Source organism: Durio zibethinus, chromosome 24, assembly GCF_047325235.1.
Source record: "Durio zibethinus cultivar Kanyao isolate XHJ-2024 chromosome 24, ASM4732523v1, whole genome shotgun sequence".
NCBI classification, from domain to species: domain Eukaryota; kingdom Viridiplantae; phylum Streptophyta; class Magnoliopsida; order Malvales; family Malvaceae; genus Durio; species Durio zibethinus.
In genome coordinates this window covers 9007596-9024620 of record NC_143185.1, presented here as the reverse complement: position 1 = coordinate 9024620, position 17025 = coordinate 9007596, and the positions used below count along the sequence as shown (strand labels likewise).

Below are 17025 nucleotides of genomic sequence, written 5' to 3'. Positions count from 1 at the left end.
CTATTTTAAATTATTTTTATTTTAATATTTTAATATATTTTAAAATTAAAATTAAATAAAAATATTTTTATTATTTAAATAATATCCTCTACTTGAAAGACATTATCTATAGCCCAATTCAAGTCGAATTAGGCTAGCACGTCCATCTTATGGACAACTCTAATGTTGATGGGCGAGCTCTAATGCTGACTTTATACATAAAAAACTAACAAAAAGATTTTTCTACCTAAAATTTCAAAAATATTTTTATACATATTATTTCTTAATAATTTTAAAGTGCTTTATAAATAAATTAGTTAAGCTCCCTCGAACCTAAATTTATTATGTTCATATATATTATTCTTTATTCTATATATTTATTTTGGATATATATAACAAAAAATTTTATTTGTATTTATTTAAATGTTACATTTCTTTAACTTGGGTTATGAATTTAAGTTTTATATACATATGAATATGATAATAATTAAAATCAAATTGAATAATATTCAAGTGGAATCCTTTTTTTTTTCAACGAAACTTTTTTTGTTATTATATCTTGCATGCTCAATTTTTTTAATTATTACAAATAAAAATAATTAGCATGATTAGCTTAAGTACCTTTTCATTTTTCATAATTTAAAAGTATCAGATAAACAATTAAAAGGTTTCAATTCTTTGTATCAAAGTCTCTAGTCTATTGTTCTAAAATCTATTTTTATTTAAAAATATAATTTTTTATGATTTTTTTTTTGCTTTAATACCTAAAATATTAAATATGATATATAAGATAATATATTAATAATGTAAAAAATATAATGATTTTATTTTTATAAAAAATGTTGCTAGTGATTTGTTCGTAAAAATTGTGAGATCAATTGCTTATTATTATTATTATTATTATTATTATTATTATTATTATTACAAGTTTTTTTGTTATACGTTAGATCTAAAAACTCTTCTTTTTTGTTAGTAATAGATTTGATATATTTTGATAAAAATAAAAAATATAAATTATCGTAAAATATTAGTTTGACCTCTCAAAATTAAACATTAAGATCTGTTGTTAAGTAACTACATATTGTTTGATCTTATTTGAAATGTATATAATGTGGTATTTGGAAACTGTTTTGCTAATAGTCAATTATTTTACACTTCCCATACTAACAAACACAATAACAAATGCATGGAGACATGAATATTGTGCATAATGCCCGGAGCACAATTATTGCAAATGTTGAGCCAAGTAAAGTTGAAGGACCGAGGAAGCAGCAAGGAAACGCTTGTGTTTCAATATGTGCTTTTAGTGCTTTTGTTTCTACATTTGTATCCACATATGCATATGCTTATGCTTATGCTTCAGCCTAATTTGAAATCTGCATCCATAGCTACATATGTTTCTTCTGCTTCTGCTTTTCTATTTATCTCAGGATATATATTTACCTTTTGCCTCCGCCTTTGCACGTGTTGCTATAAAAAAAAAGAAAAATTCCAACCCAGTTTGTTCAAGTTTTGATTTTTGTCTTCATTTTTTTTCCACATGCTAGAATGAAAAGAATCAGCCACCAAGAGTTTTGAATAGGTTGACAAGTGATGTGGCTTGACATCATGACAAAGATTATAGGTAATAAGTTTCTGCCCGTCCATGTCATTGTTTGGTGGGACGAATCGTTGAGTGCAATTTGGAAAAAGGATCAAACACATGTATAACACCTCAACTCAGCTTCACCAAGCTTCAGTTTCTCTAGGCAACCTCGTTAGGCCCCTGGTCTCCAAAACATTGGCCCGGCTTCCAGCCCACTGCTGTTAGTCATTTCAGTCCTGAAGTTGATCTCAGACGATGAAATTCAGTTTCAACCAACAGTGTTTCTCGTGTCAAGGATGCATTCGAAATTGAATTAAATACACATGAACAAAAATGCCTGGCACTGAAGGGGAGACCCCAGAATGGCTATTCTGAGTTTTCAGGGATTCGGCTATTCTTTGCTAAAAATGCACCATTCAAAATACTTGCCAAGATCCTATCAGAAACCAAAATAAAGATTGTGAAATAAGTGCAGGCACCATTTGCCATTCCACTGACAACTCCCATATTTCATATCTAAAACAAATAAATATTATTAACAGTAAAGGAAAAACAACTATAATAATAATGATAACTGTGGATATAGCCTCAACATTAGAATTAGAAAAGTTTCTGAACTATCAGCTTGAGTATTCAAATTACATTTTTAATTACAACATTCCATCTTAGCTCATAATGAATCTGCTACAATGTAACTAGGAAAGTTTTTTTTTTTTTTTTTTTGCCAGAACACTTTGAGCATGACTTGGCAATAAAGAATCAAATCAATGGACTTCATAAGGTTGCAAACCAATGACAACTTCAGGACTACAACATGCGGTGTTATTCACCATCACACACAAATTCTGGCATGGTAAGTACTTAATCCGAATGGAGTATAGTCATCCAACAAGCATCACGAGGGATCACCCAAACTCTTATGGACAACTACCAACGTAGCATTACCAACGTAGCATTATTCAATGTTTCCGACAGTTAACGACAGATTAGCAATCACTCAAACTATTATGGATAACTCAATGTCGCAATATTCATGTCTACAACAGTAAACTACAAGTGGTTCACAAATTTTGCATCTTGGTATTTTTCATCCTTACTTTGGCCAATGAGTTATCCTTTCACAACATCTCACTTCAAACTAGGTCGATAGCAATGATTTCAACCACAATCCATTTATGACACCCAAAATAACCATCCGCTTAGAATGGAGTTCCCACACCACCTGCTCTCAAAGTATCAAGCACAAGTTCATCCCTTGATAAAAAAAATCATGGATAGAAAAATCCAAATGATACAGCCATTAGCCTCACAAAAAATCAGCATGATAACACTGGCAAAACTTGCAGAAGCATACTCCCTTTTATATCTAACAATCATGCCCAATCACCTTAAACCAAATTAGTAACAATTTCGTCTGTTCAATATTAAAGCACCTTTTGCCCTTTTCCAACCTTTTATTGCAATGACAATTGAGTCTTATTATGAAAGAACCTATTTTCCTTGATAAGGACTCCAATTTTAGGAATTGATGTACTTCAACCTCTCAAGATTTGAATGAAAAATAATGATTTCATCCAAGGTGATGCTTTATCACCTTTTCTGACATAGGCTTAGGTTTAAAGCATTACCTCAAACAGAATGATCTTTACCCCTAATTTGGTACGTAATACTTAAATAGAGATCTGAAATACACGTTTATACGAATGCATAAACAAATATGATTAAACTTGTATTAATACATTAATTTTTTATGAGAGATCCAATTACAAAAATGTAAAATATTTAAGTTTTACACCATTTCATTTCTTATTATTTGATTTCTATTGTCAATCCAATCAATGGATTTCATGCTCTAATCATATAAATCATGCATACTAAATTTCAAGCCAATAAAAAATGTATAGCTATTTATTAGATAACAAAAAATTTTCAATTGTTTAATATATATAAAAAATGTGTTCTTGATCGATGTAATATGCATATGGAATTGACTTGAACTTTTCAATGCATGATGAATATGAGTAAGTTGTTAAATTCAACTATTAGCTTGTTAAAATATTAATTTTACATAAAGTTATAGAAGGATGTAAAACTTAATTAGTTTTATACTAGTGTAACTTAATCCCTCCGTTTTATTTTTTACATAATAAAACTCATACTGAGATTATGCAATTACTATATATTAACCTATTATATATAATAAATAGAATAAATGTGTATTTATATAGTTCCAGTAATTTTGTATGAACATTAATGTTATGGGTGTAGTAACACCAAAATTTTTGGGATGATTACATCATACTAAAAGAATATTTATGCAAAAGCAACTTGCGTTCTACCACTAATGCAATCAGTTATGCTAGACGTAGTTGTCTAAAAAAAAGCAGATACATAAAAATTTGAGGATACACAATAGGTTTAGGCCATCCAAGATGGTTTTCACCTTTCTAAGATATGTTCCACTTCTCTGCATGAAACAAAAACATACACTGTCTAACACTTCCAGTCAAAGGACCCTCATCAATTGCTATGAGTATGGAAGATGTTCTTTGGTTATGCTATACATTAAAATGTAAACCAGATTAAGGTTGTAATGCCTGAGTCATACCCTCGTAAAGATTTTGGAAAGCATTTGTAAGACTGAACAGCATAACTAACCACTACCACTCCTCTCCATGTTTTATACTAATTAGTTCATACCCAATTTCAAGTTAATTTCAGCAATATTAAGAAACGCCACCATATAGAGAATGTCATAAGAGTCTTAAGAACTGAAAGCTTGTATTTTTTTTTTTTTAATCTTGTTGAGTGCTTGTCTACAAACAGTTGTCGACTTTCATCTTTCAATGTGAGAAAAAGGAACTACGTTTGCGCCAAGACTTTTACAAACAAAGTTCTTTGAAAGCTGTTCAAAATATGTTTTAAGATTTGCATGCTACAAGACATTCGAATGACACATTTAGTGATAGCAAATCTGCTTCAAGATCAAAAGCATTTTAAATTTTGTGCATCATGGCAGTTTCATTGTTAGCGCAAAATCCCCAAAGAAAACCACCAATAATTTAGCCATTTATACAGGCCATTTCCATGGGTACACTTGCTAATTCCCTGCTTTCATTGGACATAATGCATAGACAACTCAACTTCTCATGCTTTACTCATCAAGTTTCTATCAAATAAGTGGAGATGCTTTTCAAATTTTCAACACAATTTCTCGACCTTAGTTGCTGATATTTTTCATTTTTTCTACATTCATAAGCCCCCACATGGTATCCTCATTGTTAAGGTTAAAAGAATTGTTGGCCTACCATTATATGCACATCTTGTTCATATAACCAAGGACAATTACCTCACAAATCAAAACAAATAACCACAAAAAGGTGTTCTAGAGGCATTTTTCGATGTCATACACTGGCAAATTCCTTACTTTCATCAGTCACAATGACATAGACAACTCCAATATCCACCCTTTACTTCTGAATTTTTCAAATAAAACTTAAAGACTATATAATTTTAACATCACTTGACCTTAGTTGCTGGTTTTTCTTTTCATTTTTTCTGCACTCATAAGCTTCAACATAATATTAACATTGTCAAAGGTGAAAGAATATTTATTTGCCCTGAATATTTTGTCACACGTCTTTATCATATAACCACGGACAATCATCAAACCAAAAATAAATGCACATAACAACCACAATAAAAGGAAACTAAACAAACTCATGTGAAGAAAAGGGTTGAGCTATTAGTCAATGCCACCTGACAATTCCATTGTAAGTTCCAACTTCCAAACAGTAGCTCCAAACACCACTTCCATGCTGCTGTTGTAATCAATTTAAGCTTCTTAGCTTCATTTTCACAACCATAGCCAAATGAAACCAAATATCTTTCTCTACCTTTGGCATAGCTTAATTTTGTCCAATAATAGACAAAAGAGAAGAATCCACTGAATCTTTTTGAAGCTCATCAATATTTAAGAGCCCATCCTCTATAAAAGCGTTTTGTCTATCTATCTATTTACCTATCTATCAATGTTTTCAATTTGAGGTATTTTTGTACCTTGTGCCTGTTCTCATGATTCCTAAACCAAAAATACTTGCCGACTTTCAATCACCAACCAAATAAGCCTTAAGCTTTGAGATGAAGATTTTACCCTAAGAAACCCGACTCCATTAGGGCTTAGAAACCCTTGTCTCCTCAACTTGAGAAAAAAAAATGGGGTCAATAGTGGACTTCAAATTCTTCTCAATTTCATGGGAATTGGAAAGGCTCATTCACATTAAGGACTTCATGCATCCCCATTTGGTTACAAATACCAACAGGCAATCACAACTTACATTGAAGAATAAATAGTCTGACAAAATTCCTCAACTCCTTAGATGAAATCTTCAACTGCTCAGAACTTATTCACATTCAAAGCCACGTCTCCTACAAATTATCAACCAGCCACATTGCCCGACTTCTTCTCTAATAAGATCATTCTTCACACCAGTCCACCAGATTTAGCTTGTCCAACTAGCTTCATGACAACAAACAGAATGCTCTTTGCACACAATCTGGAGCTAAACAACTTGAAAACGAAGTGGATCAATTCTATCCATAATCCGGTACTGCTATGCAAACTTTCTACATAATATCTCCAACAACATCAAAGGGAGCAAACCTTTTATAAAAGTCAACCCCCACCCCCCAGCTTGCCATGTCCAGAAAATCTAGCTTGGTGCCCTTTGGCATGTGGCAAGATGGTCAGCCTAGAGAGTGGCACATAAACTAATTCAATCTACTCAAGTCTGTAATACTAGTTCTGCTTTATCCTTAGTGGTTCTAGTTGATGAACCATGAATCTTGCTTACTCAAATTCAAGGATTATTGATTGATGATTTGCAGCTCACTTCTTTGGCTTTTAGAGCCCCCAACCTCCCATTATCTACCAGGTCATATGGATAGTCATCCCATTTTCAATCAATCAGTGGCACTCTAAATTTTGTCCCTCTATGACTGTTAACTGTGGGGATTAATGTAATTAAGGGCCAAACCATTTTAGGGTTTTAGAGGTTTCAAGCTGAATTACGAAAAACTGGGGATTTAAAGATGCCAAGTCAAGGTTGTTTATAGAGGCTAATCACAATAGAAGAAGTTTAGAACCTGAGAACCACACCGAAGGTTTTCAAAGCAATCAAATCTAAGAGAAAATGCATTCACAACCTCATCAGAGTTGAACAACACAAAAAGAACTCCCTTGTTAAATCTCTTGAAATGAGAAGAGTACATGACAATAAAAGCAGATTAAGTTGACTTGGCCTTTGATTATTAGATAAGATCCAAATATGCCATTGGACTACATATAAAGCCAGATAATATTACTAAATGCGCCCACGAGAGAACAATACTTGTGTCTAACAAGGATCGGATTAAAATAATTATTCTTGGCCTGATAAAACTAAACCTCCAATTTATTTTTCCTTTTACTACTTGATTTCTGTTTTTCCAAATTATGATATAAAATAAAATAAAATAATAATAATAATAATAATAATAATAATAAAAGAAAATAAAGTTGTTTAAAAGGGAAGAAATGGCTAAAAAGTAAAAAACTAACACCAATTCAAGTATGACCACTCCATCTAAAAACTAAAATCATTCTTTTTATTATCCATAACAGTCAAAACTTTAGTTTCTAATTCTTTAAGAAAAACAATTGCATGTGTACCTCAATTAAATTTTTTTATGTATTTCCAAAATAAACAATCAAAAGTAGATTAAGAAAACTCAATAGACTATTCAAAATTTTAAAAAAATAAGAAAAATAAAAATAAAAATAAAACTTGACTCAGCCAGAAAAGTTGATCAATCTACATCCCATGTCAACCCTAAATTCTTATAGTAATCCCTAGCAATTGAAGTTTAGGTATTAGAACAACTTTTCTCTTGCCTTTTACCTATACTTTACGTATCATCAGTATTGTTTCCCATCAAACAAACAAGACCTACTGTCACTTTTGAAAATCAAACAATGAAAAGTCCATGAAAACAAAATCACATTTTATTTAAAACATTAAAAAACTAAGAATCAGTTAAATTTATAACAATGAGGGACTTTTTAAAGAAATATTAAGATCTAATCAATACTTTTCCTTATGTAGAAACTGTTTTTCTGAATTTTCAGATACCATACAAATTTTACATATAATCTAATTAAGATCAAATATTACTTTTCAACCCTCTTGGTTTCAATGAAAATCACTTCAGGTTTAACAAAACCTTTAAGAACTTACATCTCATATTCCATGATTTGTTACGTTAGAGAATACATAAGGAAGTTTAAAAAAAAAAAAAAGATTCATATCAATATTTAAAAATTTTATGTTGATAGTAATTAGGTCAAAGAAAAGTGAAACTATGAGATGAAAATCTTAATTCCTCAAATTGATGGTCTGATTAATACAATTGTACAGCGGCGCAGGAAAAAAGGGGAAATTTCAAATTAGGAGAGCAAGTTGTACCATTTTGACTAATAAAACATTTGTGGAATATCTATTCCAATTTGACAACAGAAATTTATAGCAAATCTCAATAACATAACATGCAGACAGAAGCTATTATAATTTATAGCAACTAGCAAGATATCAAGATGTTCCAGCTCTTATTAAGAAAAGTTAAAGTTGATAAATGAAGATACAAATCAATACACCTACCATTAAAAGGCTACTCTTACTCAACAATCTTTTAACCTGAGCTTGCATAATTCAACATAAGGATGAGAGAGTTCTATTTTAGCACGTTAGATATTCAAGATATGGTGAGAATTGTATGTTAGTAAGTCACATAAACAGAAAGGATGACTAGTTTCCTCTAGTTATATTTGCAATTTTACTGCCACATTGATGATGGCAGTCAACAAAATAAATCATTGAACTGCATTCCCTAAAAGCAGTATAGATAGATGTTCACCTGTGAGTTTTCAATTACTGTAATTCATCAGCATTTCAATCTCTGCTAGCCAGTACTCGTCTCCGCTTGCACAAATTCTCAGAACGTCGTGTACGTCTACCACAGTTGTTGAACAAATTTTCTTTTCCAACAACTTTTAATTTCATCCTGCGCTTGTAAAACAAGCCATAGAACCTGTCCTTGATATTAGACCCTTGCTTGTGCTTCTAGATCATTAAAACAAGACTACCATGAGAACTTTCGTAAAAAAAAAAAGGATTGTGTTAGAAAAATCAAGACATCAAGAAAACTGATATTTGCACTGAATCTGATAAATGTTCAAATACTAAAATTAAGGGCAGATAGATACAACTGATTCACAAACCAATAACGTTTGTAATTGGACCCAAACAATATATGTAGTATTAATCAACTTCTTAAAGTAAATTATATGGGAAAGAAGTTTGAAGGAACCAAATTATTTTAACATAAAACAGCTGACATGGCTGTAAATCTATGGAACTGTGGAATAAAATATTAAAACATTAAAAGCACAAAAGAGAGAAAACAAAAGATAACCTCACCATAAAGACATTTGACGTATTTCCTCCCAAATCAAAAGATTTTTCTGCAAAATCTACAACAAAGAATACCAGAACAGAGTGCTAAATATTGAAGTGCAAAATTGTTAGTCAGTAATAAAGAAAGTGCCACAAGTGGTACCTCTCATCTCCTTATTAACCATAGAGTTCCTAAGGAATTTCTGTAACATTATTGTCCCCTGGAAGGCCAAAAAAGGATAACCCAAGAATTGTAGCCTTTCTGAAAGAGTCATTTCCAGGAAACCAAAGGATGTTTCCCACGTTTCTCTTAGCTGCGGTATTGCAGGCAAAACTAATCTCTCGATGCTCATTTGAGTGAGCAGCTGCAAATAAAAATGATGCATTCATATCCATTATAGAAAAATATATCCTTTTTCCATGCATCCATTATATAAATCCTTTTTCCATGCAAACAAAAAACATGTAAGAGCACAACAAAGGAAACTACCTTCTCCAACTCCTGCAAAAGAAGTCGACACATACCCTGCCGGCGATATTGGAAAGGCGTAGCAACAAGAGGAATCTCTGCAGCCTTTAGCCCATGGATCCTGAATATCAAATATAACCAAAATGCAGCTTATGGGTAAGTAAACTCCGCAACCATCTACAAAAACAAAATAAAAGAGAAGAAAACAGGTACCTCACTGTGGCTATAGATAAAATTTCATCACTGTTATGGAGAACCATGGCATAGAACCCACGAAAATCTAATCGTTTGAGTTTGGACCTTCATATAGGAATATAAGAGAGAGAGAGAGAGAGAGAGGATAAATATCAGTAACTACCAGTTCATGTAAGATCCAGCTTTTAAAAATGATTAAGGGATTTTAACTAAAGAAGGAAAAGGAGCAAAATTTGCTGCAGCTTACAAAGTTTTAGGACAACTAATAATCAACAGAAACCATGACTTCCTTAGTGTAAAATGATATATATATATATATATATATAGAGAGAGAGAGAGAGAGGGAAAGTTTATTTGAATCAAAATATATGTAAACAGTTTATTTCAACATAGAAAGTTTAAATCCTGTTCAACAAAAAAGAACAGACAGGAGGATTATGCAAGCTTTTAAAATAATTGCATTAACCTAATCTAGAAGCATCAATTCTAGAAAAGTATTATAAAGAATGGAACACTACATAATACACACCAAAAATCATTTGTTTGAACAGAAAGCCAGGCCTACATAATAACACTGTGAACAGTTCAACAATCAATGGCAACCCAAGGTCTTCAAACTAGCAGATTGAACAGCCCGGAAACATCAAAGGGAAGTCAAGAAAATAACTAAGAGTACTGCTAAATGCACCACCATTTTTTCTTTCCAAACTGCAACTTTTTTTTTCAAAATTTTTTGTAAGTGAAATTACTTAATTACCCTTCTCACAATTTTCTGAAGTTTTATAACTTTCTGGAAATGAATTTCCAAAAAGTCATATAATTTTCCAGAAAGTCATAAACCTTATCAGAAATTTAACTTTCTGGAAATTCATTTCCATAAAGGTTTATAATCTTCCAGAAATCCATTTCCGGAAAGTTATATGACTTTTCGGAAATCTATTGCCCAAAAGGTTTATGATTATTTGGAAATCCATTTTTGGAAACTTGTGTGAAAGAGAAAAAATAATTAAGTAATTTCACTTACAAAAAATTTAAAAAAAGAAAAAAAGCTAGGATGTGAAGAGAAAAGGCTGCGGTGCATTTAGCAGCACTCAATAACTAAGCACAGTCACAATTATCAACTACTCATTATCACTTCGAACATTAAGTCCAGAAAAAATCACCTATGGAAAATCATATCAGATTTAAACTATGTTTCTTGGACAAATTTTGGAAAAATAAAAATTTCCACTTTAACAATGTAAATGACCAACAGGGCCTAGCTAAGGTGGTTGGTTGACAGCCAAAGGTTGAGGTAGAGATCCAAGTTTGAGTGTAGCACCCTTTTCTTGTGACCATTAATAAACTTCAGTATGAATCACATGTAGAAAATATTTGTTAAGCTCAAATTTGATTGAGCAAATTGTAAAGAAACATGTAGTAAATTCTGGCAACATAGACAACACTAATCATGACAAGGATATGATAATAAGCCAAGACTCCCCATGCTCTACGCAAAAAGTGACAAGCCACTGGCAATATTATGCTTACAAAATGATAATATTCTAACATCCTTTAGCAATGATATTACGTTTTTTTTAATAAGAAAAAGCCCTTCCAAGTAGCAGTATTTATTTAACCATCTCCAAACTATAACAACTAAAAAAAAACCTTACCCTGAGTTAAAAACAACATCCCTGACCAGATCTCTGTTGGTATGAGGATCCTTGACAGGCTCGAAACACTCATGGATAACCCTTAGTACATCAGATAGCTTAATCCAGGTATGAGGTTTTGACATATCAGGAAATTGATACACATTTTTCAGCGATCTCATCAGCGTCCAGCTTAAGCCATCCACAGTAGTGGGATTTGAAATTCCCAAAAGTTGATAAAGTTGAGCACATAGCTGAAAAGGTATACATGTTGCCATATCATAAACTTGTTGGAATGTCAAATAATCTCAGTCCACTGTTCTCACTAAAGAAGACAATCAAATCCAGCAAGATGACAAAAATAGATCCAGAAATAACACCCTGAACATAACTTGATTCTGGAATTCAGAGAACTAAAATTTTCAAACTCAGTTGAATAACTCACCTACAACATGAAAAAAGAGAAAGAACCAAGTACAGGACTGGAGTGGAGTGGAGTGGAGTGGAGTGGAGTGGAGTGGATGGATAAAGCAGATCCTAAAAGCTAATCGCAGCCTTAAATGAGCTTAGATACAATAAAGGGAATTATACCTTATAACAAGCCTCACTACAAAAACTCCCAAATGGATAGTCTGTAGGAGATAGATGCTGAGCTTCACTTAGGCAAGCAACATGATCTACAAAGAAAAATATAGATTTTTTAAATACATATAAAAGATTTTTAAAAAATTCCCATGAACTAAACTCACATTGGCGGGAGCATTGGAGACAAGTTTTTGTAAAAAGTTCACTATCACTCTTGGAATCTCTCAAGCCACATAGTCCACAACAGCAAGATGGACAAAACCAATTTTCACCAGGTACATCCTAAAACAATAAAAGTATGAATCAAAAGTCAATCAAAATGAACCACTAACCCTATTTGAAGCAAAAATATCAGAATGTATATAAACTAAGGGATTTAGAAATTTGCAGTATATCAGCCACCAACACTTTCATAAAATAATGTATCATGTATTCATAAAGAAAGCCAATCTCATCAGATTCCAATGCTACACTTAACTCAAAAAAAAAAATTGAACGAACAGATTAAGAACTCAATCATGAAGAAAACTTAATGATGATTCATCCTTACAGCTCCAGGAGCGAAAGGACTTTCTAAAAGAGTGTGGAGGGAAAAAGCCTAGAGCGGTAGCATAGCAAATACTGCAGCAAGACACTGCACCACCGTAGCATGTTTTGATTATAAAGTTTTATGCCTTTTGGGGCTATTTTCTTTAAGTTATTTTGGACAGCCAAGACTAGACTTAATTAAGAGCAGGGATTTAATCTGATAACGTTTTATGCTATACAAAACACTCTTATTGATGTAATCAAAGTAGTTCAGGTTTTATCCACAACTATACACAAGGAGGAGAAGTTGTTTCTGTTCTCGGGCCTTGGATACCAAGGGTCAAGGAACCACCAATGCCTGCTCCTTTACTCCTCTCTCTACAAGCCTCTCCTTCTCTCCCTTGGTTCTCTTTCTTCCAAGAACCCAATAATAAATAATAAATAATAAATAAAAAAGAAAAAAATCCTAATACCCATATAAATGACAAAATAGGGCATATTTACCCTTAAAAAATTTTAAATGCCAACTGAGTCCTGAGGACTCAACTTTTATATATTGTAGGATTCTATATTTCATATCGAAATTTACTGTATTCGTTATGCATAATTGCATATATCCAGCCAACGCCTTTGTGTTCTAGATGCATTTTTTTTCTTTCAAATAAGTTATAGATCTGTTTAGACATCCTAGTGCAAGTAGGTGATCACATGGAGGGTCAATTTGGTCAGGTTATACCAAGGTCAGCATGAGCAAGCAAGCAGTCTATATTATAGCTATATGATATAACTAAAACCAAAAGTTTAACTTGTTTCAACAGCTTCTGTATGCATTAAGCAATGCTTAAGAAAAACAAGGTTAATTAGTTAGTATTATATTCTACTCCTTTGTACCCAAAAAAACAAATTTCTTAGGACAGCCCCTAGATTAATTTCATCACTTTTAATAGTTATTTTTCTGATTTCTTTTCCTTGCACTTAAGTCAGGTTTCTATCCACAAGCTTCCTTTTTCTTCTAGCACTGTAATGATATACCAGACTGCAATCTTCCAAGCATAATAGAAAGCACTAGTCCAAATAACAGTAATAACTATGTCCCGACCTAAAAGATTTTGTTTTTACACCAAAAAACAAAACTTGGAAGTAGAAATAAACCAATATTTTACAATGTGAATTTAGGCATCCAAAAAGAATAAAAATGCATGTGTTACTATGTATTCAACTAGTGGAATCTGTAAAAAGTTTTTTATACTGCAATAAACTGAACCACAGAAACAAAAGACACAACAGTAAATAGGTGATACAGGAAGAGAACAGACCTTGAGGTTAATGCAACTTAAATGATATGCACATGGGCAATGATCACATATAATAAGATCTCCAGCATAGTGACAGACACTACATATTGTATCAAACAGTCGGGAGGCACGACACTGCCACTTCCTCTTGCTCCTCCGAGAGCAAGATACCATGTCTTTAAGCCTAACCTTTTTTCTGCAGTTATCAATGGGAAGACTCAGACTATGGTGACCAGCAGCTAAATCATCTTCTTTCTGAATGACATCTAGGCCTTTCTCCTCTTTCCTTGGGATTGCTTCAACTTTTGAATCAGCCTCCTTAGGTTCCTTTGAAAACCTTTTCCTCCTTACTAAATCATTGTTCCGCTTATAAACAAGAAGGAAAGAAGCCCTGTTATGCCCCTTCTCCACCTTTGATGGCTTTGTAACCTTTGAATTTGGTTTCTGACACATCTTTGAAATCCTTCTTCTCATCAATGTAGATCGTCTTCGCTTATGAATAACAGAGAAGAACGCTAGCCTGCTCACATGCATTTTGCTACAGTCAGGAAAATTGGCAGCAAGATTACCGTCGATCTGCCCATGCTTTTTGAAACTATTGCAAGCTGATTGATTGTCTTGAACATGAGAAACAGCATAAGAAAAGGTTTTACTTCCTCCTGAGCTTTCAACACAGAACTGATTAGCCCCATTTTCACAAAGTGTAGGAGACTTTTGTTTGTTTATTTCAGATTCAAGTTTACCAGACTCCTTTATTTGTGTAGGAAGAGAACATACTTCTTTATTATTATCAGTGTAATGATTTGGTATCTGATCAGACTCATGTATCAGTATACTGTAGTTACTCTTTATCAACGATACATCTGATGTCATTCGCTTTTCTCCACATGATTTATCTGCCCAAAAACTTTTCCTGGTAGATTTATTTATTGTAGATAGCTCCTCATGTTTCAATTTTGACATTACAGATCGTTTCCTACCTTTGTGCTTACCAAGAGGACCTCCTTCCTCTCGTTTTTGAGATGATCTAACAGCCTTGAGATCATTGCAGCTTCCAGCCAGCACAAAAGTGTCAGATAAATGGGAATTCGCTTGCCCAGGATCCTTTAACTTATTACCTTTTTTTCCCACCATCCATGCCAAAATTTTGCGATTAGCAAGATTGCGCCGACTTATTCCAACTGCAATCTCCTGAACAACTTCCATGAAATACTTCCTCCAAACGGTCCGAACACCACAAGTCCACTCAGATATCATCTTTATGAACCCATAATTTAAACGTATGGAGGACCAGACTTTCTTTACACAACAAGCCAAGGGAACATCACCTTCAAGCTCCTTCGCTAACTGCACCAATATCCATACACCTCGATCTCTCCAAATGCCCATAAACTCATCCCATTCATGAGCTACACGTAATTGACTCACACTGAATTTGCACTCATCACCCTCATCAGGAAAATACACAGACCGCTCAGATGCATTATCATCATTATCCAAAATAACCCCTTCCCACCATGCATCTTCAAACAACGCATCAACGCAAACCCCAAAACCCAGCTTTTGATTAGAAAGAGGTTGAGATGGGGGAGGCAGAGGTCGTACATGCCCACGATAGGTCAATGGAATGTGGCGACGGCTATGAAGACCTTCAATTGCCTCCGTCACAGGGATGGATTCAATGAGCTTTGACTCACCTGTTTCACACAAGAGTTCATCATATTCAATGGATCGGAATAAGTTTGAAACACCAACAACCACCCCAGGGTGCCATGATCCTCGTAGTCCTTCCTCAAACTGGCGAACCTAAAACCCATCCACAATGGAATTCATATCAGCACAGCAGCAAATCAAATAAATGCAACATTTTGTGAAAAAAAAAATGTAACAATCTTTTTAGTACAGGAACACAAACATCCCCAAAACTCAAAACATTTGTTTAAATAAAAAAATAGTTTCAATGGGACTTTAACTTGAAAACTGTGACAATTACTAGTGAACAACTTGAATGACCAAGCTAACTACAATGTCAGTTTCAACTTAATCTCCTGAAGATCTAGAAAAGGGGGACTAGAGGTTGGGTACTTCTCTTTAATTTAAAATAATTAAAACTTAGTCTATGCATTGGCCTCCTTTACTTAGCTTTTCCGTAATTTAAAAGATTTAATAATTTTAATTTATAAAAGAAAAAGAAACTGTTGTTTATGCTTGTGAATCAAATCTCCATATCATACTCGAAAAGAAAATAAAATCAATAAAATTTTATGAAATAACCCAAATTCAGTAATAATAAATTTTAACAAAAGAGAATTACAAATGATTTTGGAATTAAAAATTTGCCAGAAAAAATGTGCTCTCGCGTGGTTACTCAGAAAATGCGGGAAAATTAATTTTACATTTGAAATTTTAATTTCTTAAAAAAAATGAAACCAATGTAACAAGAGATCTCGAGGCTTCGATTAAGGAATCAACTCAAACACATGTAATTTTTTTCAATATTTCGCTAAGAAAACAAAATTTTCGAAAGAAACAACAGATAAGTCTCCTGTTTGGCTGCCGGGAAAATGCAGGATAAATAGAAGAAATTCTCAACTTGCAGGTGGATCAGAAAAATCAAAAAGAAAAGATAAAAATAATGTCAATTCTGAAACAAATTTCCCTCGCATTTCTTTACTGAGAAAAGAAACAGAACAATAAGAAGTGAAAATTAAATAAATAAATCAATCAATCAAAATTTATCTTAAAAGAAAAAAAAACCGTTAGCAATTACCTCGACTCTCTCGTTGAGAAGAAGCTTCCGCTGGTTCATGAATTCAATTTTTCTTTTCTTTTCCAAGACAGAGTAATCGTGTGTTGTGTGCGAAGCTAGTGGGTCTTACTTTTAACAGAGGGAAAATTTGGCCTTTTGTTTTATACTTATATTATTATTATTATTATTATTATTTTTATAATTAGCTTAATAATTTTGGGTTTCAGCAGAAAGGAATATTCTGCTGCTCCGAGTTGTACATTTTAATCTTTAGTGATAGAGCAGAGTTTGCGTACGTTAGGCGGGTCGTAAGCTCTCAGCCGTGGATTTTCGGTCGATGTATGTTTTTATTTTAATCTGCGAAATATACGAAACTTCTAGCCCTTACGGAGGATCCGTTATTTATCAGCTATTGATAATATACAATCTAAAAATAAATTCGGATGACGATAATATTGATTTCAATAACATTAAAAATAATGATAAATGTTTAATTAATTATTATAATAGTAATAT

At 32.8% G+C, this 17025-nt stretch overlaps 1 protein-coding gene across 6 annotated transcripts; it reads right to left on the bottom strand.

Moving 5' to 3' along the window:
- Positions 1-1232: 1232 nt before the first annotated feature.
- On the bottom strand, positions 1233-16688 carry LOC111316848 (uncharacterized). Of its 6 annotated transcripts, none has more exons than XM_022919027.2 (11): positions 16531-16662; positions 13782-15566; positions 12102-12219; positions 11944-12029; positions 11374-11606; positions 9737-9823; positions 9545-9644; positions 9218-9419; positions 9079-9131; positions 8516-8721; positions 1233-2000 (listed from the first exon to the last, which is right to left on the bottom strand). In XM_022919027.2, the coding sequence occupies exons 1-10, from the start codon at positions 16567-16569 to the stop codon at positions 8551-8553; spliced, it is 2874 nt and encodes a 957-aa protein (XP_022774762.2). In that variant the 5' UTR covers positions 16570-16662; the 3' UTR covers positions 1233-2000; positions 8516-8550. The 6 variants fall into 6 exon arrangements, with proteins under 6 accessions (XP_022774762.2, XP_089609480.1, XP_089609481.1 ...); XM_089753354.1 differs by having other exon boundaries at positions 1483-1800; XM_089753355.1 differs by having other exon boundaries at positions 1516-2000; positions 13950-15566.
- Positions 16689-17025: the final 337 nt, after the last annotated feature.

Excerpts from the sequence above, each read along its gene's own strand:
- LOC111316848 (XM_022919026.2), bottom strand. The coding sequence starts at position 16,569 with ATGAACCAGCGGAAGCTTCTTCTCAACGAGAGAGTCGAG. Across the intron at positions 12,220-13,781 it reads TAAGTTGCATTAACCTCAAG|GATGTACCTGGTGAAAATTG; the intron begins GTCTGTTCTCTT and ends TTATTGTTTTAG. Across the intron at positions 12,030-12,101 it reads TCTCCAATGCTCCCGCCAAT|ATCATGTTGCTTGCCTAAGT; the intron begins GTGAGTTTAGTT and ends TTTTCTTTGTAG.